Raw genomic sequence first — 24,495 nt, forward strand, 5'->3', positions numbered from 1 at the left:
TTCCCCGTGTGCGTGTATTTTGTTGACGCTATCCAGCGTAACTGTGTCCTACGGAATAAACTCTGTATTCGGTGATTTACCCTCCTGCGCCTGACTCCTTCAAATCACACTCTCACACAGGGCCTGGTCAAAGGTAGTGCACTATGTAGGGAATAGGGTGCCATTTGGAACGTCCACATTTTTCTCCCAGTAAACAATGCAGTTTCCATAGCACATAATGAAACAATGTTTTTCATTGGTTAAGGATTTTTCCTATGTTACTTACAGTTGTTCATTTCATAAACAACACACATTTTTGCATAATATAATGGAAGGCAAAACAAATATCACCAAATACCAGGCACTGTAGGATGGAGGCACTTGTGCACCTAACAAGACTGGTTTGGCATCGTGACGTTTGGAACATGAGGGTGGTAGACAGTGGTCATGTACTGTATGTGTGTGAGACGGTGGGAATCGGGGTACTAGCCAGTTTTTCAATTCTGTCAATTCAATACATTATTTCAAATTCAATGAATGAGTTGAAAATTAAGCCATTCTTTTCCATGAAGATTTTTCCATTCATGAATTAAAATCAGTTCCTGAATTGACTGAATGGATCCATTCCCAGACCGTGGTGAGACTAAGTAGAAGCAGTCTCTCTTTATGACTTGGTGGGGCTGGGTTCTGGCTGTATGTCTGTCTGTGTTACCTCTTTCTTCCTCCTCCTCTTCTTGTTGCCTCGGCAGGGCTTGCACAGGCAGCACAGGATGCAGGGCGAAGCCAGCAGGAGGAGAGGCGAGGCCACCAGCACGATGACACTGACGCCAACCAGGATGCCCACCACCTGCCAAGAGGAAAGGGTTCACACGCACACACACACACACAGGGTGTTTAGCAGGAGGCCAATAATTGTGAATGTCACATACAAAATGTCAGGCCAATGACTGTTGATTCAGGCATACAAGAAAAGTTGATATAGCAAAACACAGGTTTCCTGGGTTACTAGGGTGTATAATAAGAAGAGTCACCTCACCTGTGTTCTGTTCCACATGACGGAGGCTCGGGAGTGGCCCAGCTTGTTCCTGCATGGCCCCTTATCATAGTGCCTCAGAAATATATCACCCTAAACATATAACAACAGTTATCATAGTGCCTCAGAAATATATCACCATAAACATATAACAACAGTTATCATAGTGCCTCATGAATATATCACCATAAACATATAACAACAGTTATCATGGTGCCTCAGAAATATATCATCCTAAACATATAACAACAGTTATCATAGTGCCTCAGAAATATATCACCTTAACAGAGGGATACAGTATCACCATAAACATACAACACTCAGGTTCAGACTTATTGAAGCATTTATAACTGCATATGGACTTACATCCAGGTTCTGCAGACAGTACCAGCAGAAAGTGTGTTTGCAGCTCTTACACAGCATCTGGGCACAGCCCTGGTTCCTCTCGATGTACACGCCACACATGGGGCACGGCTTGATGGGCAGATCAGAGTCACTGCATGACCGGCCCCTGAGGACAGGTGGGTGAGGGGTGCAGAGGTGGGGGAGAGGGGGAGAGGTGGGGAAAGAAAGGGGGAGAGGTGAGGGGAGAGGTGGAGAGGGATGTGAGGGAGAGGTGGTGGGGGAAAGAGGGTTCAGACAGAGAATTAGAATAAGAATGTTAATAATGTCTATACATTATAGTGTATATATAATTATATGGTGTTAGCAGGGTTAAAGCATGGGAGCTGAGGCACAGACTGTCATCTTTATTTAACACTCATGTTAATTGGCGGCTTAACTGAATTTATTTGGGGAGAAGAAACTACGAGGGAACCAGTTGACTGAATACCATGATCAGGAGGGATTGAATGAACTGCATTGTATTACTAAATGGACAAATATTGTTAATCCCCCAAAACAATATCAAACTGGCATTCTGTCTCTCATACTGTGGGGCTAAACTCTAAGATTTTAAAAGACTTTCTAGTCTCGTCTGATGTTGTTATACTTTAGTAGATTAAACCCATCGATTCAAGGACATTTCCTCCAGTACATGAGGCACTTCGCGTTGTCAAAGCAACGGAAATGGATTTACTGACTGACTCCCCTACTCCTCCCCTTTGGCAGGGACACAATGGTATTCCATTATGCTTTCCTCCACACCTTCCAATAACACACACACACACACACACACACACACACTGACAACAGTGAAGGGTGGAAGGGGTGGAATACTGTATGCTGCAGATATAGCGGGACACTGGGAGCACACTGTCTGTGGCACACAAAAAATGGCACAGGTTGTAGTTAACTTGTCTAAAAGGCAAGAGACTCTTACCAAATTGTTGATTTTACTTATTTCCAAAATGACTAACAACTCTACTGCCAACACAGAAGCGGCTTCAATCAGCCTTCATTCGTTTTTTTTTTGTTACAATATTTTTTACACCAAGGCGCTCTGACTGTGACTGACTGACCTGCTCTCTGAGTCAGGTGATGATGATGTCATAGGCTGGTGCTCGGGGCAGGCGTGCCCGTCCTGCCAGGGCCCTCTACAGCCAGAGCAGAAGACAGTGTGGCAGGCTGGACAGGGCACGGACGTAGGCTGGCCCTCTGAGCTGGGCCCGACGCTGCAGACAGCCTGGCACTCCAGCACCGGGCACCATGCTCTACTAGGGTCCAGCTGCACCCCTGAAACATAACAAACCAATGATGTATATAAACACATGTATATACATATACAGGTAACTGCCAAAATAAAGGAAACACTTGGGTAAATGAGGGATACAAAGTATATTGAAAGTAGGTGCTTCCACACAGGTGTGGTTCCTGAGTTAATTAAGCACTTAACATTCCATCATGCCCAGTTGCCCATTATTTTGGCTACCATGGCTAGAGGAGATCTGAGTGACTTTGAAAGAGGGGTCTCAAAAGGAGCATAGGGGGTTGTGTGTGTGTGTGTGTGTCTGTGTGTGGCGTGTGTGTCTCAGTCAGCAGATCTCCACCCAATTGAACACTCATGAGAGATTCTGGAGTGGCGCCTGAGACAGAGTTTTCCACCACCATCAACAAAACACAAATTATTGGATTTCTCATTGAAGAATGGTGTCGCATCCCTCCAATAGTTCCAGACACTTGTAGAATCTATGCCATGTTCTGGCAGCTCGTGGTGGCCAAACGTCCTATTAAGAAGCTTTATTTTATTTTGGCAGTTACCTGTATGTACGTTGTGATGTCACGAGAGGCTGTGTCCTGGAGGGACGTTACATCCCCCTGAGATGGCTGCAAACCCAGACAGCTATGGCTCCATCTGCTGGTATGGTCGGGAACTCCAACCCTCTATGGCCAATCTTCCCACGCAGCTGAAACCAATCAGGAGCTGATGAGCTGAAGGTTTGTTGAAGGGAAGAGACACGGTCTCCAAGCTGGGCTCTCTGGAGGACAAGAGTGCTGCACGTCCACTTCCATGAGGAATATAAGGATTTGGAGATACTTACCTTTGGGAAATACTCACCTTTGGATATATGCACCTGTGGAAATACGTGTGGGACATTTGGAAGGACGTTTTTGCTGGGTTGGCCACTAGCTGCAACGTGGAATACAGTAAGACTGGGGAAAAGTTATTTGAGCGAGGGAGAGTTATGATTTTGGATGTGGAAGAGACATCCCTGAACTGTTAACCCTTAAGAGCCACCAGAGAACAGAATTGTGTTATACTTTCGTTAGTTTCCCAAGACCTTTAATAAAATCCTTGTTTTGATTGAACCTGGTCTCCTTGCACTACTTGAGCAATCCCGCTGAAAGCTGTGTAGCCTCTCGTGACATCACAGATGGTGGAGAATACAGGCACGCTCAAGCGTTAATAGTGCATGTCAGAGGAGGATACCGAAGGTTTGATCACCCAGTTTTCCAAGTTGGCCGTAGGCTCCCCGCCCGACTGAAATGGAGGACATATTGAAAGCCCTTGTTGCTGGCCAGCAAGCCCAGATGCAAGCAACCGTGGCTCTCTTGGAGGAGCAAAAGAAAGCCAACCTTCTGAAGGCAGAGGAATTGCAGTTGCAGAGACAGAGGGTTGTCCAAAATACCCGCCCAATAAAGGCAAGTGACTTTATATCTAAGATGGGAGCTACCGATGACATTGAGGCATACCTGCATGCATTTGAGGCCACGGCCACTAGGGAAGCCTGGCCCAAGCAACAGTGGGTTGGTCTGTTAGCCCCCTTTCTAACCGGGGAATCGCTGAATGCTGTCCGGGACCTGGGCCCTGACCAGGTTACTGACTATGATGCCCTGAAGTCTGAGATCCTCAGCAGATATGGACTCACAAAGTTTGGTATGGCCCAGCGCTTTCACAGCTGGACCTTCCAACCAGACCAACCTCCTCGGGCGCAGATGCATGAACTTGTCCGAATCGCAAGGAAATGGCTGGATCCGCAGAGGAATACAGCAGCGGCGGTGGTGGAGGCCGTTGTGGTGGATCGTTACCTACGCGCCCTGCCTTATGAGGCAAAACGGTTCATCAGTCAACAGGCCTTGACCACGGCTGATCTGACCGTGGAAGCTGTGGAAAAGTACCAGGCCACAGCGGAGATGCTGAATGCTTCCCGAAAAGACCCCAGGAGTGCGGCCCCACCACAAATGGGAAGAACCCGTCCAAAGGACCCCAAGGTCTCGAACCCAGCCACGTCAGGACTTATCCCGGCTCCAGGGGGAGCCAGAAACCAGGCGGGTCCAAGAAGAGTACACCAGGAGGGGGAAACTCGACAGTGTTACCGGTGTGGGGAGATGGGACATATCTCCTGGCAGTGTGGGAAACCAGCCGATGAACCTATGCCCACTGCGGAGTCCTCCAGCTCAGCACCCACACACCGTTTTGCCTCGCTCTTGGGAGTCGTAGATGGCGGCCCAGATCGACCCCCACCTGCCCGGTAACTGTGAATCACCATGATGTGGAGGCCTTACTGGATTCTGGTAGCCGGGCCACCCTGGTGCGTAAGGATTTGGTGGGCCCAACGTGTCTGACCCCGGGAAAGTCCTCCCAGTTTCCTGTGTCCATGGGGACACCAGAGAATACCCCATTACTGAACTTACAATGACCAGCACACGGGGAACCATACACACGACGGCGGGGGTGGTTGATTCCCTCCCCGTCCCTGTCCTAATTGGACGAGACTGCCCAGCCTTTACCCACTCTGGAGAGAGTCTCAGGAGAGGATAACCCGAGTACCTCGGAAACGGAGAGGCAAGACTCATCCTGGGAAGGCTCCGGTGCAATCCTCCGAGTTACTCACTCCCGCCCGGGCTCTGATAGGGATGGCAGGTGCCCAGACCGACACAGAGACGGAGCTACAGAATCTGGACAAAGAACTGTCTGGTCTGAAGGGGACCGCTGAGAGGTATCGTTTGTTAAAGCAACAGTTAGACATGAAGACAGAAGAGTTAGATATCCTCCAGGCTAAACTCCAACAGAGCTCCTTCCCTAAGCAACAGGAGGAGCTGGAGAGGCTGCGCAGGACCATCGAGGAGTGTGAGGAGACCCTGCGCAGTAGTAAGGAGGTCCAGAAGAAGGCAGAGGAGAAGTACAAGGTGTTGGAGAACAAGATGAAGAATGCGGAGGCAGAGAGAGAGAAGGAACTGAAAGCTGCTCAACAGAAGCTAAACTCTGCTAAAACCAAGGCTGATGCGTTCAGTAAGAAACTCAAGGAGAGACAACAGGAGGCTGAGTCCCTGGTCCTAGAGTTGGAGGAGTTGAAGAGAGAGCAGTCTGGCAAGCACCACGGCAATGCGGACGCCCTCTCCCGGCGTGATGCCTTCTTCGCTGCCTTTACCCCGACGAGGACGTCGGTCCCGAGGAGGGGGATGTGTGATGTCACGAGAGGCTGTGTCCTGGAGGGACGTTACATCCCCCTGAGATGGCTGCAAACCCAGACAGCTATGGCTCCATCTGCTGGTATGGTCGGGAACTCCAACCCTCTATGGCCAATCTTCCCACGCAGCTGAAACCAATCAGGAGCTGATGAGCTGAAGGTTTGTTGAAGGGAAGAGACACGGTCTCCAAGCTGGGCTCTCTGGAGGACAAGAGTGCTGCACGTCCACTTCCATGAGGAATATAAGGATTTGGAGATACTTACCTTTGGGAAATACTCACCTTTGGATATATGCACCTGTGGAAATACGTGTGGGACATTTGGAAGGACGTTTTGCTGGGTTGGCCACTAGCTGCAACGTGGAATACAGTAAGACTGGGGAAAAGTTATTTGAGCGAGGGAGAGTTATGATTTTGGATGTGGAAGAGACATCCCTGAACTGTTAACCCTTAAGAGCCACCAGAGAACAGAATTGTGTTATACTTTCGTTAGTTTCCCAAGACCTTTAATAAAATCCTTGTTTTGATTGAACCTGGTCTCCTTGCACTACTTGAGCAATCCCGCTGAAAGCTGTGTAGCCTCTCGTGACATCACAACGTCTATAGAATGACACCCAAAGCAAGGTATTAGATTTAGAGGGTAGAGGATCCTAGATACAGTGCCTTCAGAAAGAATTCACAACCTTGACTTTTTCTACATTTTGTTGTGTTACTGCCTGCATTTAAAATTGGTTGAATTGAGATTTTGTGTCGCTGGCCTCCACACCCTCAAAGTAGAATATTGTTTTTAGAAATGTGTACAAATTAATTTAAAAATGAAAAGCAGAAACATCTTGCGTCAATAAGTATTCAACCTATTTGTTATGGTAAACCTTTAATTTTTTTATTTTATTTTATTTCACCTTTATTTAACCAGGTAAGCCAGTTGAGAACAAGTTCTCATTTACAACTGCGACCTGGCCAAGATAAAGCAAAGCAGTGCGATAAAAACAACAACACAGAGTTACATATGGGGTAAAACAAAACATAAAGTCAAAAATACAACAAAATATATATACAGTGTGTGCAAATGTAGCAAGTTATGGAGGTAAGGCAATAAATAGGCTATAGTGCAAAATAATTACAATTAGTATTAACACTGGAATGATAGATGTGCAAGAGATGATGTGCAAATAGAGATACTGGGGTACAAATGAGCAAAATAAATAACAATATAGGGATGAGGTAGTTGGGCGGGCTAATTTCAGATGGGCTGTGTACAGGTGCAGTGATCGGTAAGGTGCTCTGAAACTGATGCTTAAAGTTAGTGAGGGAGATAAGTGTCTCCAGCTTCAGAGATTTTTGCAATTTGTTCCAGTCATTGGCAGCAGAGAACTGGAAGGAATGGCGGCCAAATGAGGTGTTGGCTTTGGGGATGACCAGTGAGATATACCTGCTGGAGCGCATACTACGGGTGGGTGTTGCTATGGTGACCAATGAGCTAAGATAAGGCGGGGATTTGCCTAGCAGTGATTTATAGATGGCCTGGAGCCAGTGCTTAAAGTTAGTGCTTAAAGTTAGTGAGGGAGATAAGTGTCTCCAGCTTCAGAGATTTTTGCAATTTGTTCCAGTCATTGGCAGCAGAGAACTGGAAGGAATGGCGGCCAAAGGAGGTGTTGGCTTTGGGGATGACCAGTGAGATATACCTGCTGGAGCGCATACTACGGGTGGGTGTTGCTATGGTGACCAATGAGCTAAGATAAGGCGGGGATTTGCCTAGCAGTGATTTATAGATGGCCTGGAGCCAGTGGGTTTGGCGATGATTATGTAGTGAGGACCAGCCAACAAGAGCGTACAGGTCACAGTGGTGGGTAGTGTATGGGGCTTTGGAGACAAAACGGATGGCACTGTGATAGACTACATCCAATTTGCTGAGTAGAGTGTTGGAGGCTATTTTGTAAATGACATCGCCGAAGTCAAGGATCGGTAGGATAGTCAGTTTTACGAGGGCATGTTTGGCAGCATGAGTGAAGGAGGCTTTGTTGCGAAATAGGAAACCGATTCTAGATTTAACTTTGGATTGGAGATTCTTAATGTGAGTCTGGAAGGAGAGTTTACAGTCTAACCAGACACCTAGGTATTTGTAGTTGTCCACATACTCTAGGTCAGACCCGTCGAGAGTAGTGATTCTAGTCGGGTGGGCGGGTGCAAGCAGCGTTCGGTTGAAGAGCATGCATTTAGTTTTACTAGTGTTTAAGAGCAGTTGGAGGCTACTGAAGGAGTGTTGTATGGCATTGAAGCTCATTTGGAGGTTTGTTAACACAGTGTCCAATGAAGGGCCAGATGTATACAAAATGGTGTCGTCTGCGTAGAGGTGGATCTGAGAGTCACCAGCAGCAAGAGCGACATCATTGATATACACGGAGAAAAGAGTCGGCCCAAGAATTGAACCCTGTGGCACCCCCATAGAGACTGCCATAGGTCCAGACAACAGGCCCTCCGATTTGACACATTGAACTCTATCTGAGAAGTAGTTGGTGAACCAGGCGAGGCAGTCATTTGAGAAACCAAGGCTATTTAGTCTGCCAATAAGAATGCGGTGGTTGACAGAGTCGAAAGCCTTGGCCAGGTCGATGAAGACGGCTGCACAGTACTGTCTATTATCGATCGCGGTTATAATATCGTTTAGGACCTTGAGCGTGGCTGAAGTGCACCCAAGACCAGCTCGGAAACCGGATTGCATAGCGGAGAAGGTACGGTGGGATTCGAAATGGTCGGTGATCTGTTTGTTAACTTGGCTTTCAAAAACTTTCGAAAGGCAGGGCAGGATGGATATGGGTCTGTAACAGTTTGGATCTAGAGTGTCACCCCCTTTGAAGAGGGGGATGACCGCGGCAGCTTTCCAATCTCTGGGGATCTCAGACGTTACGAAAGAGAGGTTGAACAGGCTAGTAATAGGGGTTGCGACAATTTCGGCGGCTAGTTTTAGAAAGAAAGGGTCCAGATTGTCTAGCCCAGATGATTTGTAGGGGTCCAGATTTTGCAGCTCTTTCAGAACAACAAGTTCAGGAGTAAACATTTGCTTAACAAGTCACATAAGTTGCATGGACTCACTGTGTGCAATAATAGTGTTTAACATGATTTTTGAATGACTACCTCATCTCTGTACCTTACACATACAATTATCTGTAAGGTCCCTCAGTCGAGCAGTGAATAGGTAAAAAAAAATATGTACAGTCGTGGTCAAAGGTTTTGAGAATGACACAAGTATTGGTCTTCACAAAGTTCGCTGCTTAAGTGTTATGAGATATTTTTGTCAGATGTTACTATGGTATACTGAAGTATAATTACAAGCATTCCATAATTGTCAAAGGCTTTTATTGACAATTACATTAAGTTTATGCAAAGAGTCAATATTTGCAGTGTTGACCCTTTTTTTTCAAGACCTTTTTTGTTTGTCCACCCGCCTCTTGAGGATCGACCACAAGTTCTCAAGGTCTGGGGAGTTTCCTGGCCATGGACCCAAAATATTGATGTTTTGTTCCCGAGCCACTTAGTTATCACTTTTGCCTTATGGCAAGGTGCTCCATCATGCTGGAAAAGGCATTGGTCGTCACCAAACTGTTCTTGGATGGTTGGGAGAAGTTGCTCTTGGAGGATGTGTTGGTACCGTTCTTTATTCATGGCTGTGTTCTTAGGCAAAATTGGGAGTGAGCCCACTCCCTTGGCTGAGAAGCAACCCCACACATGAATGGTCTCAGGATGCTTTACTGTTGGCATGACACAGGACTGATGGTAGCGCTCACCTTGTCTTCTCCGGACAAGGTGTTTTCCGGATGCCCCAAACAATCGGAAAGGGGATTCATCAGAGAAAATGACTTTACCCCAGTCCTCAGCAGTCCAATCCCTGTACCTTTTGAAGAATATCAGTCTGTCCCTGATGTTTTTCCTAGAGAGAAGTGGCTTCTTTGCTGCCCTTCTTGACACCAGGCCATCCTCCAAAAGTCTTCGCCTCACTGTGCGTGCAGATGCATTCACACCTGCCTGCTGCCATTCCTGAGCAAGCTCTGCACTGGTGGTGCCCCAATCCCGCAGTTGAATCAACTTTAGGAGACGGTCCTGGCGCTTGCTGGACTTTCTTGGGCGCCCTGACGCCTTCTTCACAACAATTGAAGTTCTTGATGATCCGATAAATAGTTGATTTACAGTTGAAGTCGGAAGTTTACATACACCTTAGCCAAATACATTTAAACTCAGTTTTTCACATTACTGACATTTAATCCTAGTAAGAACTCCCTGTTTAGGCCAGTTAGGATAACCACTTTATTTTAAGAATGTGAAATGTCAGAATAATAGTAGAGACAATTATTATTATTATTATTATTATTTTTTAGCAGACGCTCTTATCCAGAGCGACTTACAGGAGCAATTAGGGTTAAGTGCCTTGCTCAAGGGCACATCGACAGATTTTTCACCTAGTCGGCTCAGCGACCTTTCGGTTACTGGCACAACGCTCTTAACCACTAAGCTACCTGCAGCTTTTATTTCTTTCATCACATTCCCAGTGGGTCAGAAGTTTACATACACTCAATTAGTATTTGGTAGCATTGCCTTTAAATTGTTTAACTTGGGTCAAACGTTTCGGGTAGCCTTCCACAAGCTTTCCACAATAAGTTGGGTGAATTTTGGCCCATTCCTCCTGACAGAACAGGTGTAACTGAGTCAGGTTTGTAGGCCTCCTTGCTCACACACGCTCTTTCAGTTCTGCCCACACATTTTCTATAGGATTGAGGTCAGGGCTTTGTGATGGCCACTCCAATACCTTGACTTTGTTGTCCTTAAGCCATTTTGCCACAACTTTGGAAGTATGCTTGGGGTCATTGTCCATTTGGAAGACCCATTTGCGACCAAGCTTGAACTTCCTGACTGAAGTCTTGAGATGTTGCTTCAATATATCCACATAATGTTCCTTCCTCATGATGCCATCTATTTTGTGAAGTGCACCAGTCCCTCCTGCAGCAAAGCACACCCACAACATGATGCTGCCACCCCCGTGCTTCACGGTTGGGATGGTGTTCTTCGGCTTGCAAGCTACCCCCTTCTTCCTCCAAACATAACGATGGTCATTATGGGCAAACAATTATATTTTTGTTTCATCAGACCAGAGGACATTTCTCCAAAAAGTACTATCTTTGTCCCCATGTGCAGTTGCAAACCGTAGTCTGGCTTTTTATGGCGGTCTTGGCCAGTGGCTTCTTCCTTGCTGAGCTGCCTTTCAGGTTATGTCGATATAGGACTTGTTTTACTGTGGATATAGATACTTTTGTACCTGTTTCCTCCAGAATCTTCACAAGGTCCTTTGCTGTTTTTCTGGGATTGATTTGCACTTTTCGCACCAAAGTACGTTCATCTCTAGGAGACAGAACGCGTCTCCTTCCTGAGCGGTATGACGGCTGAGTGGTCCCATGGTGTTTATACTTGCATACTATTGTTCGTACAGATGAACGTGGTACCTTCAGGCGTTTGGAAATTGCTCCCAAGGATGAACCAGACTTGTGGAGGTCTACTATTTTGTTTCGGAGGTCTTGGCTGATTTCTTTTGATTTTCCCATGATGTCAAGCAAAGAGGCACTGAGTTTGAAGGTAGGCCTTGAAATACATCCACAGGTACACCTCCAATTGACTCAAATTATGTCAATTAGCCTATCAGAAGCTTCTAAAGCCATGACATCATTTTCTGGAATTTTCCAAGCTGTTTAAAGTCACAGTCAACATAGTTAATGTAAACTTCTGACCCACCGGAATTGTGATACAGTGAATTATAAGTGAAATAATCTGTCTGTAAACAATTGTTGGAAAAATGACTTGTGTCATTCACAAAGTAGATGTCCTAACCGACTTGCCAAAACTATAGTTTGTTAACAAGACATTTGTGGAGTGGTTGAAAAACAAGTTTTAATGACTCCAACCTAAGTGTATGTAAACTTCCGACTTCAACTGTAGGCAGTGGCGGCTCCTGAAAAAATTCTCAGGGGGGGCAATTTTTCTGATGATTTAGGTGACCTACACACATTTTAAAAAAGATATGTCCAGCAACAACATGAAGACAGGGGCAGCATATAAGTCAATACCAGAAGCATTTATTGACTGATCTCAAAAGTGTTGGCTTACAAAAGCAAAATAAGTTATCACAGTAAAAATAATCAAGGGTGTTCTTTCACATTCCTCAACACTGCATAAACAATATGCATTTCCATAAAACACCTCATCTAATTGTGCCACAAAGTTGACAAGTCCAAGAAAAATACCAGGGTTGGTGGAGCCCTCAGTTTCATCTTTGCCTCGCAAAGCTAACTCAAACACTCCGCAAAACTTCACACACTGGATTAGCCGGCTGAGGATGTGGCGGTTCTTGCTAACCTCATCGTTGTGGCGGCGGACAGCTAGCCTGTATCCCTCATCCAGTTGAGTGGCAATGTTCACTCTCCCCAAAGCAGACAATCTCAAACAGCTATCCATGTGGGTCTTTGACAGCTCATGTTTCTTAATCTTTTCTGAAAGATGGTGCATGTCCGTTACACCAGTCGCTGTCCAAGCGGTGCTGTCTGCCGTGCCGCCTTCAGGGTGAAAGAATAAGCAGGGGTAGCAGAAGACTGCATTAGCTACATCGCAGCCTGCTAGCCAGGTTTTTCGTTCGTACCAATTTTTGGAAAATCCTCGGGTGTAGGACTTTCCCCCTTTAGTAGAAACCTGTTGAATTATTAAATTTGGTCTGGGAGGTCCTAATTGTTTCGTTGCCAATTTATCTTGATTTGTTCGCCGACAAAAAGGAACTTCTTTCAAAGAGACAATCGAGTTGCACTGAACGCTAGCCATCTTGACAGTAGTACGTGAATTGATTGACGCTGCTACCCGCTCTTTTCTTAGTTACGTTCATGGTTATGTTACGTATGACGAAAGCGCGTAAGTGCAAGCCCTCCCGGAACCCATAGAGATTGTATTGAAAGCTCTGATATTTGAAAAAAAAGATTTTACATGAGAGTCTATGAGAGACTTCTGGGGCGATTTTCAACCTGACTGAAATCGCCCCAAAAGTGGCGGGGCCATTTGAAGCACGACTTTAGCCTGATTGGACATTTAGTGGCAGATCAGACGTCTAGATTAGAACACTGATAACTACTGTTGCCGTGATATAATTGATTAGAAAAAAAATCCCTTCCTTTTCCCGTTTGGCAGTGCGTCGCCCATATCGCCCTAATGAACACACCGCCCCTGACTGTAGGTGCAATCTTACTAGCAGCAATATCCTTGCCTGTGAAGCCCTTTTTGTGCAAAGCAATGATGACGGCACGTGTTTCCTTGCAGGTAACCATGGTTAACAGAGGAAGAACAATGATTTCAAGCACCACCCTCCTTTTAAAGCTTCCAGTCTGTTATTCTAACTCAAATCAGCATGACAGAGTGATCTCCAGCCTTGTCCTCGTCAACACTCTCACCTGTGTTAACGAGAGAATCACTGACATTGTCACGATCGTTATACGGAGTAGACCAATGCGCAGCGTTAGTTGCAAACATATTTATTTAATGAATGAATGCACGAACAAAACAACAAAACGAAAACGTGACGTCCTCGGTATAACACAACCGACACGGCAACAAACCAAAACGGAACAAGATCCCACAAACACAAAGGGAAAACAGACAGTTTAAATATGGCTCCCAATCAGAGACAACCAGCAACAGCTGACACTCGTTGCCTCTGATTGGGAGCCACTCTGGCCAACATAGAAATAGCACCCATAGAATACACCATAGAACAAAAACACATAGAACTTACACACCCTGGCTCAACATATAGAGTCCCCAGAGCCAGGGTGTGACAGTACTTTCCCAAAGGCGCGGACTGCGCCCGCGCCTGAACATCAACAAACCAGGGGAGGGCTGGGTGGGCATTCCTCCTCGGAGGCGGTTCCGGCTCCGGGCTAGACCACCACCCTCTAATAATCCCCCCGTAGCGCCCCTGGTCCGGTCTGGCCCCGCTGGCTGGAGCTGAACTGGACATCGTAGGAGCGGATAGCTTCAGCTCCGGTGTGGAGCAGCTGACCGGTACCTGACCAGGCACCGGTGACCCAGGCACGGGTTGTGCCGGACTGACGACGCACACCCCTGGCTTGGTGCGTGGAGCAGGAACGGGCCGGACCGGGCTGACGATGCGCACCCCTGGCTTGGTGCGTGGAGCAGCTACGGGCCGGACCGGGCTGACGATGCGCACCCCTGGCTTGGTGCGTGGAGCAGCAACGGGCCGGACCGGGCTGACGATGCGCACCCCTGGCTTGGTGCGTGGAGCCGGAACGGGCCTTACCGGGCTGACGATGCGCACCCCTGGCTTGGTGCGTGGAGCCGGAACGGGCCTTACCGGGCTGACGACTCGCACCCCTGGCTTGGTGCGTGGAGCAGCAACGGGTCGGACCAGGCTGACGATGCGCACCCCTGGCTTGGTGCGTGGAGCCAGAACGGGCCTTACCGGGCTGACGACTCGCACCCCTGGCTTGGTGCGTGGAGCCGGAACGGGCCTTACCGGGCTGACGACTCGCACCCCTGGCTTGGTGCGTGGAGCAGCAACGGGTCGGACCGGGCTGACGATGCGCACCCCTGGCTTGGTGCGTGGAGCCGGAACGGGCCTTACCGGGCTGACGACTCGCACCCCTGGCTTGGTGCGTGGAGCAGCAACGGGCCTTACCAGGCTGACGTCTCGCACCCCTGGCTTGGTGCGAGTAGCAGGAACAGGCCGGGCCGGGCTGGCGACGCGCACCGTAGGCTTGGTGCGAGTGGCAGGAACAGGCCGGGCCGGGCTGGCGACGCGCACCGTAGGTTTGGTGCGAGTGGCAGGAACAGGCCGGGCCGGGCTGGCGACGCGCACCGTAGGCTTGGTGCGAGTAGCAGGAACAGGCCGGGCCGGGCTGGCGACGCGCACCGTAGGCTTGGTGCGAGTGGCAGGAACAGGCCGGGCCGGGCTGGCGACGCGCACCGTAGGCTTGGTGCGAGTGGCAGGAACAGGCCGGGCCGGGCTGGCGACGCACACCGTAGGCTTGGTGCGAGTGGCAGGAACAGGCCGAGCCGGGCTGGCGACGCGCACCATAGGCTTGGTGCGAGTGGCAGGAACAGGCCGGGCCGGGCTGGCGACGCGCACCGTAGGCTTGGTGCGAGTGGCAGGAACAGGCCGGGCCGGGCTGGCGACGCGCACCGTACACTTGGTGCGAGGGGCAGGAACCGGCCGGGCCGGGCTGGCGACGCGCACCGTACACTTGGTGCAAGGGGCAGGAACAGGCCGGGCCGGGCTGGCGACGCGCACCGTACACTTGGTGCGAGAAGCAGGAACAGGCCGGGCCGGGCTGGCGACGCGCACCGTACACTTGGTGCGAGAAGCAGGAACAGGCCGGGCCGGGCTGGCGACGCGCACCGTACACTTGGTGCGAGGGGCAGGAACAGGCAGGACCGTACTAGGAACACACACCACTGGCCTTAAACGGGGATCAGGAACGGGCCGGACCGGACTGGTAATACACCTCAGTACCTCTCGCCGCGCCTCTACATCTTCCTTCCCTCTTCTCACCAATGGCTCCCGTAACCTGGTGGCCTTCTGAATTCGCCCCTTGTCTGCCTCCGTCAGCCCCGTCGTCTATGCCCTGTGCCCCCCCTAAAAATTTTTTGGGGTTGCCTCTCGTCCGTCCGACGACGACACTGATTACGCCGTTGCTCCTCTCTCCGTCGCGCCTCTACCGTCTCACTCCATGGCCGGCGATCCATCCCGGCCTGGATTTCCTCCCAGGTCCAGGACCCCTGCCCGTCCAAGATCTGCTCCCACGTCCAGGCTGCCTGCTCCTGGACACGCTGCTTGGTCCTGGTATGGTGGGATCTTCTGTCACGATCGTTATACGGAGTAGACCAATGCGCAGCGTTAGTTGCAAACATATTTATTTAATGAATGAATGCACGAACAAAACAACAAAACGAAAACGTGACGTCCTCGGTATAACACAACCGACACGGCAACAAACCAAAACGGAACAAGATCCCACAAACACAAAGGGAAAACAGACAGTTTAAATATGGCTCCCAATCAGAGACAACCAGCAACCGCTGACACTCGTTGCCTCTGATTGGGAGCCACTCTGGCCAACATAGAAATAGCACCCATAGAATACACCATAGAACAAAAACACATAGAACTTACACACCCTGGCTCAACATATAGAGTCCCCAGAGCCAGGGTGTGACAGACATGATGGCAGCTGGTCCTTTTGTGGCAGGCTGAAAAGCAGTGGAAATGTTTTTTGGGGATTAAGTTCATTTTCATGGCAAAGAGGGACTTTGCAATTAATTGCAATTCATCTGATCACTCTTCATAACATTCTGGAGTATACGCAAATTGCCATCATCAAAACTGAGGCAGTAGACTTTGTGAAAATTAGTATTTGTGTCATTCTCAAAACTTTGGACCACGACTGTACAAAAAAAATCTGACATTGAATATCCCTTTGAGCATGGTGAAGTTATTAATTACACTTTGGATGGTGTATCAATACACCCAGATCTACAAAGATACTGTCAGTAATGCTGTAGGTGGGTGTAGTGGTGGAATCAAGCGCAGGACACCGAAGTATAGTCCAAAAGACTTTAGTGAAATCTCCAACAAGGAAAAATAGAACAAACTTGCCCGAAGGCGAAACTACGCACGTAGGCGACAAAACAAAAGGCGCACTACACAGGTGCGTAAAACGCTCCAACACAGTGGAGTAAAGCTCAACCGAGCGAATAAGTAATTCCTACAAGCAAACACACGACAGAAATAAATCAATCACACACAACACTAGACAAACACAACGAGAAACTTATAGGACACTAATTACACTAAACGATAACAGGTGTCACAACAAACAGACAAAAGCAAACGAACATAGAAACATGCAACGGTGGCAGCTAGTATTCCGGAGACAACGAACGCCGAAGCCTGCCCGAGCAAGGAAGAGAGGCAGCCTCGGCCGAAACCGTGACAGATACAGGCACCTTCCTAACTCAGTTGCCGGAGAGGAAGGAAACCGCTCAGGGATTTCACCATGAGGCCAATGGTGACTTTAAAACAGTTACAGTTGAATGGTTGTGATAGGAGAAAACTGAAGATGGATCAACAACAGTGTAGTTACTCCACAATACTAACCTAAATGACAGAGTGAAAAGAAGGAAGCCTGTACAGAATACAACTATTCCAAAACATGCATCCTGTTTGCAATAAGGCACTAAATATGGCAAAGAAATTAACTTTATGTCCTGAATAGGAAGCATTATGTTTAGGGCAAATCCAACACAACACATCACTGAGTACCACTCTTCATATTTTCAAGCATGGTGGTGGCTGTTATGGGTATGCTTGTCATCGGCAAGGACAAGGGAGTTTTTTAGAATACAAATAAACGGAATAGAGCTAAGCACAGGCAAAATCTTAGAGGAAAACCTGGTTCAGTCTGCTTTCCAATAGACACTGGGAGACAAATTCACCTTTCAGCAGGACAATAACCTAAAACACAAGGCCAAATATACAAATATACACAACACTGAATGTTCCTGAATGGCCTAGTTACAGGTTTGACTTAAATCGGCTTGAAGATCTATGGCAAGACTTGAAAATGGCTGCCTAGCAATGATCAACAACCAACTTGACAGAGCTTGAAGAATTTTAAAAAGAATAATGTGCAAATATTGTACAATCCAGGTGTGCAAAGCTTTTAGAGACTTACCCAGAAAGTCTCACAGCTGTAATCGATACCAAAGGTGATTCTAATATGTATTGACTCAGGGGTTTGAATACTTATGTAATCAGGATATATTAGTTTATTTTTATTTTTATATATATATTTTTTTTTGAATTTTGAATGTTTGAATTTTTCTTCCACTTTGACATTACAGAGTATTTTGTGTAGATCGTTGACAAAAAATGACAATTAAATCCATATGAATCCCACCTTGTAAAAAGTCAAGAGGTGTGAATACTTTCTGAAAGCACTGTAGGCCCGCCTATCCTAGATGTGCCAGGGCAGGGTTTTCAGTGGGGTTTCTAACTGCTTTTGTAACAAAGGCACATTCCATGTTGTCCTTTATCAGGGGAGCACCATAATAACATATTTTGTGCACTTTGTTCACTAATATTGGTTTCAGTGTGTTGTTGCCTCAAGGCAAACCAACCAACCTCAGATTCCAATTTGTAAATGTCAAACCAGCTGAGACCTTTTCTACACTGTTTTCTTCTCTTCACATTCTCAGAAATTACTTTGCCTCTAAACAAAAGCCAACAACGAACCATATGTGTTCACCAACAGAAACTGTGGACAGACAGAACAATAACAACTTCATAATTTCAAGTAATTCTTAGACTGCTATTTATAAATCGCCTTATGCTAATCTGGTAGCTCGACCGACCGTCTAGTAGCTACTAAAGTTACAATAACCTTTCAGCTGGACTGGGACGGGGTGGGAGGGAGGGAGTCAAGATAAGGACTAGAGGGAGTCTCTCTCGGTACAATAATCCCACAATATGTCAGGCATGTCGATGCTAGAGGCGGGCTCAGATCAGCTCAGCTCACTGTCACCAGATGGCCCAGACCTGAAATAGCCTGGTTGCCATGAGCGCCGTCACCAGTCACCTCACCAGCATGCTAATGCTAATGAACGGTACCGTACCTTGTTCAAACTCCAGCCGCTGGTACAGCTCCACCTGATCCGCAGGGGCAAAACAGGCTATCTGCAAAACAACACACACAAAAAAACAGAATGGCTCACGTCTGTGATATTGCCTAAAAATCACAGGAGGACCAGCCTGGTCCCAGATCAGTTTGTGCTATATAGCCAACTTCTATGGTCATTGTCACAAACAGATCTGAGACCAGTCTTCAATGTACTGCAATCCACAGAAATTAAATGTATTGCATTCTATAGAAATGCTGAATTTAACGCAGGGATAATCATTTCAAGAGAAGAGGTGTTGATTACCAAACTCCCTGACCTGATTGCAACACTACATTGGCCTGTGCTGTAGGCTATTTACCATTTACACTTGACAATGACATTTGCAAGTTCAAGGTGTGGTGGCATGATGTAAGATGTAGAAAGGGTTGGCAAATTAATCTTACCCAACGGTACCCAACCCTACTAGTGTTAACAGGCAAATACATATGAGTGTAATAGCAATGTAGCAGTGTAATAGTCAAATGGTCTAAACATTGATGTGTACCAGTGGTTCTTCAAACAGACAGTGAATGTGTCCCAAATGGCACCTTATTCCCTATATAATTCCTATGGGCCCTGGTCAAAGGTAGTGCACTACAAAGGGAATAGGGTGCCATTTGGGACGTAGCCACAGCATAACATCCAGTACAAGCCTAGTACCTCTGAGTGGAGCAGGACTCCCGTCCTCTGACAGGCCATGTCTGGACATGTGACTGGGCTGCCCCCACCCTCCCGGATGGCCAGCTGAACATACTGCTGCAGACACTGAGGGGACAGACAACCAATGGCGTAAACACAGATGTGAATACATGTATGTCTATGGACAGAACCAGAGAGCAGGGCCATGTTCAGCAGGGCACAACGTTGTGAAATGTTCAGAACAAACATGCCTCTCTGTAGACATGTAGAGTAAGGAATCACGTCAGCTCTGACCATTACATTTTTAACTGCAACGTTCCACAACGTTCACCTACTAAAAGTGGCCCTGGATTGATGTTGATGTTGACAGTATCTGAGATATACAGTAACTAGCACTTGAACTAGACTCGTCTCTTAGAAACGATTTGATGCTAAAGACAAAGCAGCCAAAAAATGCAGTCCTGCGAGCATGTTCATGCAAAAACCTGCTGTTTTGTTTGTCAGAAGAGTCACGCCAAGCCTCACTCAGCTACCGTAGCAACAGCAGAATGCAGAAAGCATGGGGTGTGTTGTCAATCGGTGCATAGTACTGGTAAGTGGTAACCAGTGTTGTGTTGACAGTATCTCTCTATGGCTGTGTTCCAAATGGCACCGTATTCCCTATATAGTGCACTACTGTCCAGGCCCCATAGGGATGCACCCTATGTTTGACCTTGGCCTAGCAACTCAGACTGGTGCTCCGAGCGACACCAGCAGCCAGGCAGAGATTAGCACCTGCCAGCCAACCAACCCCACGCCAGGATATCTCTCTATCCGTGTCAAGGCACATCACCTCCACCTCAGTGCGGATGGATACAGACTGACTGAACACAAATCAATAGGAAGTCAGCTGGAGTACTGCATGCCAGAGATAAAAGTGAAAGAGAAACTAAATTATTTCAGGAAAGCAGTGATTAAATATATATTTTTGATTCGGCAGATAGATACTGTATGTCCTGCTTGAACGCTGAGTCTTGTTAAGTGAAAATAGAGAGAGAATAGAAAATACAGGCATTTCCTTGCCCAGCATCAGATATGAGAAGAGAAGTTGTGGCAGGATTGTGTTGTCTACCTACCAGGGTGCAGAAGACACAGTCACAGGTGTGCAGTGTGCTGGTTGCTGCTGAGGGGTGCTCACTAAGGCACAGCTTGCAGTAGACCACCACATCAGGCTGGGAGGAGAAGGACTCCACTACAGCCCCGGCCTGGCCCTGAGGCTGGGATGGACTGCTGTTGGCCATGGGGCCCTGACCCTGGCCCCGGGCTGGACTGCTGTTGTTGGCCATGGGGGGAGCAGAGCGGTCAGTCAGTCAGTCAGCGTTGCCTGGAAGCTTCTCTTAGCCCTTCTGCTGGAGGAAGTGTGGAGGGCTGTCCTCCATGATCTGGAGGATGGTGGAGAACAGAAGACAAGCAGTCAGCCAATAGCCTCGCCAGTCCCCACATCATCTAGTGGTGTTTAAAACAGCTGATAGCCTCGCCAGTCCCCACATCATCTAGTGGTGTTTAAAACAGCTGATAGCCTCGCCAGTCCCCACATCATCTAGTGGTGTTTAAAACAGCTGATAACCTCGCCAGTCCCCACATCATCTAGTGGTGTTTAAAACAGCTGATAACCTCGCCAGTCCCCACATCATCTAGTGGTGTTTAAAACAGCTGATAGCCTCGCCAGTCCCCACATCATCTAGTGGTGTTTAAAACAGCTGATAGCCTCGCCAGTCCCCACATCATCTAGTGGTGTTTAAAACAGCTGATAGCCTCGCCAGTCCCCACATCATCTAGTGGTGTTTAAAACAGCTGATAGCCTCGCCAGTCCCCACATCATCTAGTGGTGTTTAAAACAGCTGATAACCTCGCCAGTCCCCACATCATCTAGTGGTGTTTAAAACAGCTGATAGCCTCGCCAGTCCCCACATCATCTAGTGGTGTTTAAAACAGCTGATAGCCTCGCCAGTCCCCACATCATCTAGTGGTGTTTAAAACAGCTGATAGCTTCGCCAGTCTCCACATCATTTAGTCATGTTTAAAACAGCTGATAGCCTCGCCAGTCCCTACATCATCTAGTGGTGTTTAAAACAGCTGATAACCTCGCCAGTCCCCACATCATCTAGTGGTGTTTAAAACAGCTGATAACCTCGCCAGTCCCCACATCATCTAGTGGTGTTTAAAACAGCTGATAGCCTCGCCAGTCCCCACATCATCTAGTGGTGTTTAAAACAGCTGATAGCCTCGCCAGTCCCCACATCATCTAGTGGTGTTTAAAACAGCTGATAGCTTCGCCAGTCTCCACATCATTTAGTCATGTTTAAAACAGACGAGGAGACTACTTCCAGGTTGCTTCCCAAATAGTGCACTACTTTTGACCAGAGCCCTATTTTGGATGTAACCCCAGATATATGATTATCACTTCCTGTTAATGAACAGAGGAGCCATTATTTCCCCCTCCCTCCAGCAGTATTACTGTGTGTAGCCGTTGGCAACATGGCTGTTTTAGATTGGTATCTACGGTGCAACACTTCTACGGCGCAACACAAAATCATGGGTGATATCTTTGCAGTCTTTGAAATAGACGAACAAGAGAAGATGTGTTATCCCTTTTACCAATAAAATGTATCTTTCAGGTTTCGCCAGAAGGAAAATATTAATTTCAGAATTCTTAGAAAAGCAGGAAACTCATGGTGCTGCTGCCGATTGACCCATTTCATATGTTCTGGGCTAATCCAGACTAGAGAAGAGGACAAGGTCTAACTGTAGCTCAGGTCAACTGGCATTGGGCCCTGTGAAAGAGGACAAACCCAGAGCCAATATCGCTGCCCTCAAATTCCATAAGGAAAAATAAAGAATTAAGTAGTAAAATAGATTTAGCACAACAGAATGAGTGGCTAAAAAGCTATTGATCATGCATTGGTCTATCTACAGTATCTCATTCTCCACACAAAGTGCAGTTGCTGTTTAAATTGGCAGGCAAATTTATACCAGCCAAATCAATAGAGCCAACATCACTGTCCTAAATTTACTGAGCTCCTCTATCTAACATTGATTTATGGCACACATGCAAAACACTGATACTTGCACTTGAATGTGCACATTTTATTTCTGCACTGTCATTCTTTCTCTCTGTCCCATAGGAGTGAAGCCCTTCTGCATTGCATTGTGGTGGAGACTGGCGAGCAGGGCGAAGACATCTGACAATGCTGCCTACATCTGTCTGTCTGTTTGTCAGTCAGTCAGTATGTCAGTTTGTCAGTCTGTCTGTCTGCCCATCTGTCTGTCAGTCTGTTAGTCTATCAGTCTGTCAGTCTGTTAGTCTGTCTGTCCTGCACAACCATAACAGGAAGGTAGCAGTAACAAACAGACCTGATATTACCGGTAATAAAAACTCAAGTTTGCATTGCGACACAATGGTGCTTTATCCGTTTCCTCCATCTCTCTGCCTGGAAAGTACCTCACCTTTTTGTTATCTTGATGAAACATTGTAACCTGCAAAGTGATACAAATGGAGGAAAAAATTGCCAATGTCACCAGAGTGTTTGGATCCAGCCATTGACACAGCAATCAGGAGGACGAGGGTCAGCTAGAGTAAAATGCTAACTTGTAGCCTACAACAACAACAAATGTGTTTACATCGTCATCATGATGTAGACAAGCTTTTCTTAACTAACCAAATGGCCTTTGCTTTGACTAATAGCAGATGTCACATTACAGTGAGTTCTGTTTCTAACCATACTGTAGGCATTCTCCATGGATCAAGGTCTAGGTTGAATCCCAGCCAGGGATCAAAGCCTCATTGTCCAGCACACAAGCAGAAACGGAAAACCAGCTCAGCTTGGTGAATAGTTGCCATACATACAGAGTGGCTGGCTGTGTTCTGTTAGAAGGCGGAAGCTGGGCCTGGGTCTGGGCCTATGCCGCCGGACTTACAATCCTGTGTGTGTGTGTGTGTGTGTGTGTGTGTGTGTGTATATAAGAGAGCAAAAGAGAGAGAGAGAGAGAGAGAGACATTCATCTTGCTGCCCTTAATGCGGGACTAAATGTCAAATTGTTTCTACTCCAATTCCTATGAAAATGCTGTTTTAATTCATCAAAGAAACAAACAAAAACATAAGTTATTACTGTGTTATTACCATTGTTAGAATTTCTTAGTAAATACCAGTAACTGCTGCCAAATACTGTATTTATGTTGTAGTACATGTTAACCTACAGTAAGTGCGAGTATCCCCCTAATAAAGTATATTCTACATCACGAATTCATAGAGGAATAATCTGAAATATACTCATTATTCGCATGTAGTAGACAGCAGAAGAATACAAGATGAGTCTGACACAATTTCACCTTCCAAGGTTGTAGCTATACTGACATAGGTCCACATTGAAATTCTGCAACATACGCACATTAAACCATTCCTTACACAGAAAATGACATTTAAATGCCACACAGATGTCACAATAAATACGGAAACGCTAGAAAAAGAGAGAGAGAAAGAGAGAGAGAGAGACCTACCTCCCCGGTCAGGTCACCTACAGTGTGTAGCCTACGAACGAGCTGCTTCTGTCCAGATTAACAGCCGCAGTGCTTTTACTATGACACAGACACATCTGTTGATACACAGTCACCTACAAAACACCTCCACTCGGTCGCCACGATATTCACACAAGCACCACCCATTTACCTCTTCCTTCCAACTGCACTAGACGCACCTCCCTTCCTGCAACGCAATCAGTGTTGGCATGCACAGTCAGTCCCGTGTTTCCAGATGGACGGGTGTGTGTGTAGGTATGTGTGTAGTATTGTTCAGCCAACGATGTTCTTAATGCTTTGCTGCCTTGCTGCCCTTCCTGCTGCTTGCTTGACCAGGAAGCGGTAGGCTATTGGTGGAATGTCCTCTAGCCTGCCCCTGGCGGCTTCCATAGAATAAAAGCAAAAGCAAAAATCTACAAGCGCCTTTCCTCACCTCAGGAGTTCGTCCTTTTTCCCCACATAATAATGAATCTTATTGTTACAAATCCACAGAAGTTTATCTTGTGTTATCTCCTAGTTGGGTAGAATATCGCAGTAAATGTGTTTTTACTTTCGATATTCGGAGTTCGCTCGTCATTAGCTCTCCGACAGAAGGTGCTAGGAGGATGAGAGTGATTAATATAGAATCGGACGACGGTAGAGAGCAAGGTACACACTATGTTTTTACCGATAGTCAAACTT

The 24,495-nt window shown here is 47.1% G+C and overlaps 1 protein-coding gene across 5 annotated transcripts; it reads right to left on the minus strand.

The window, feature by feature from the left end:
* Nucleotides 1-95: 95 nt before the first annotated feature.
* On the minus strand, nucleotides 96-24,453 carry rnf144b (ring finger protein 144B). Of its 5 annotated transcripts, XM_045225784.1 has the most exons (9): nucleotides 23,966-24,195; nucleotides 23,797-23,874; nucleotides 20,375-20,680; nucleotides 19,281-19,385; nucleotides 18,576-18,636; nucleotides 2,473-2,686; nucleotides 1,379-1,523; nucleotides 1,016-1,105; nucleotides 96-826 (listed from the first exon to the last, which is right to left on the minus strand). In XM_045225784.1, exons 3-9 carry the CDS (start codon nucleotides 20,582-20,584, stop codon nucleotides 644-646), a joined length of 1,008 nt encoding a protein of 335 aa, XP_045081719.1. In that variant the 5' UTR covers nucleotides 20,585-20,680; nucleotides 23,797-23,874; nucleotides 23,966-24,195; the 3' UTR covers nucleotides 96-643. The 5 variants fall into 5 exon arrangements, with proteins under 5 accessions (XP_045081719.1, XP_045081721.1, XP_045081724.1 ...); XM_045225786.1 differs by lacking the exons at nucleotides 23,797-23,874; nucleotides 23,966-24,195 and adding an exon at nucleotides 24,248-24,453; XM_045225789.1 differs by having other exon boundaries at nucleotides 1,379-1,508; nucleotides 23,797-24,196.
* Between the last annotated feature and the right edge of the window lie 42 nt (nucleotides 24,454-24,495).

The sequence above is a fragment of the Coregonus clupeaformis genome, chromosome 2 (assembly GCF_020615455.1).
Source record: "Coregonus clupeaformis isolate EN_2021a chromosome 2, ASM2061545v1, whole genome shotgun sequence".
Lineage (NCBI taxonomy): Eukaryota > Metazoa > Chordata > Actinopteri > Salmoniformes > Salmonidae > Coregonus > Coregonus clupeaformis.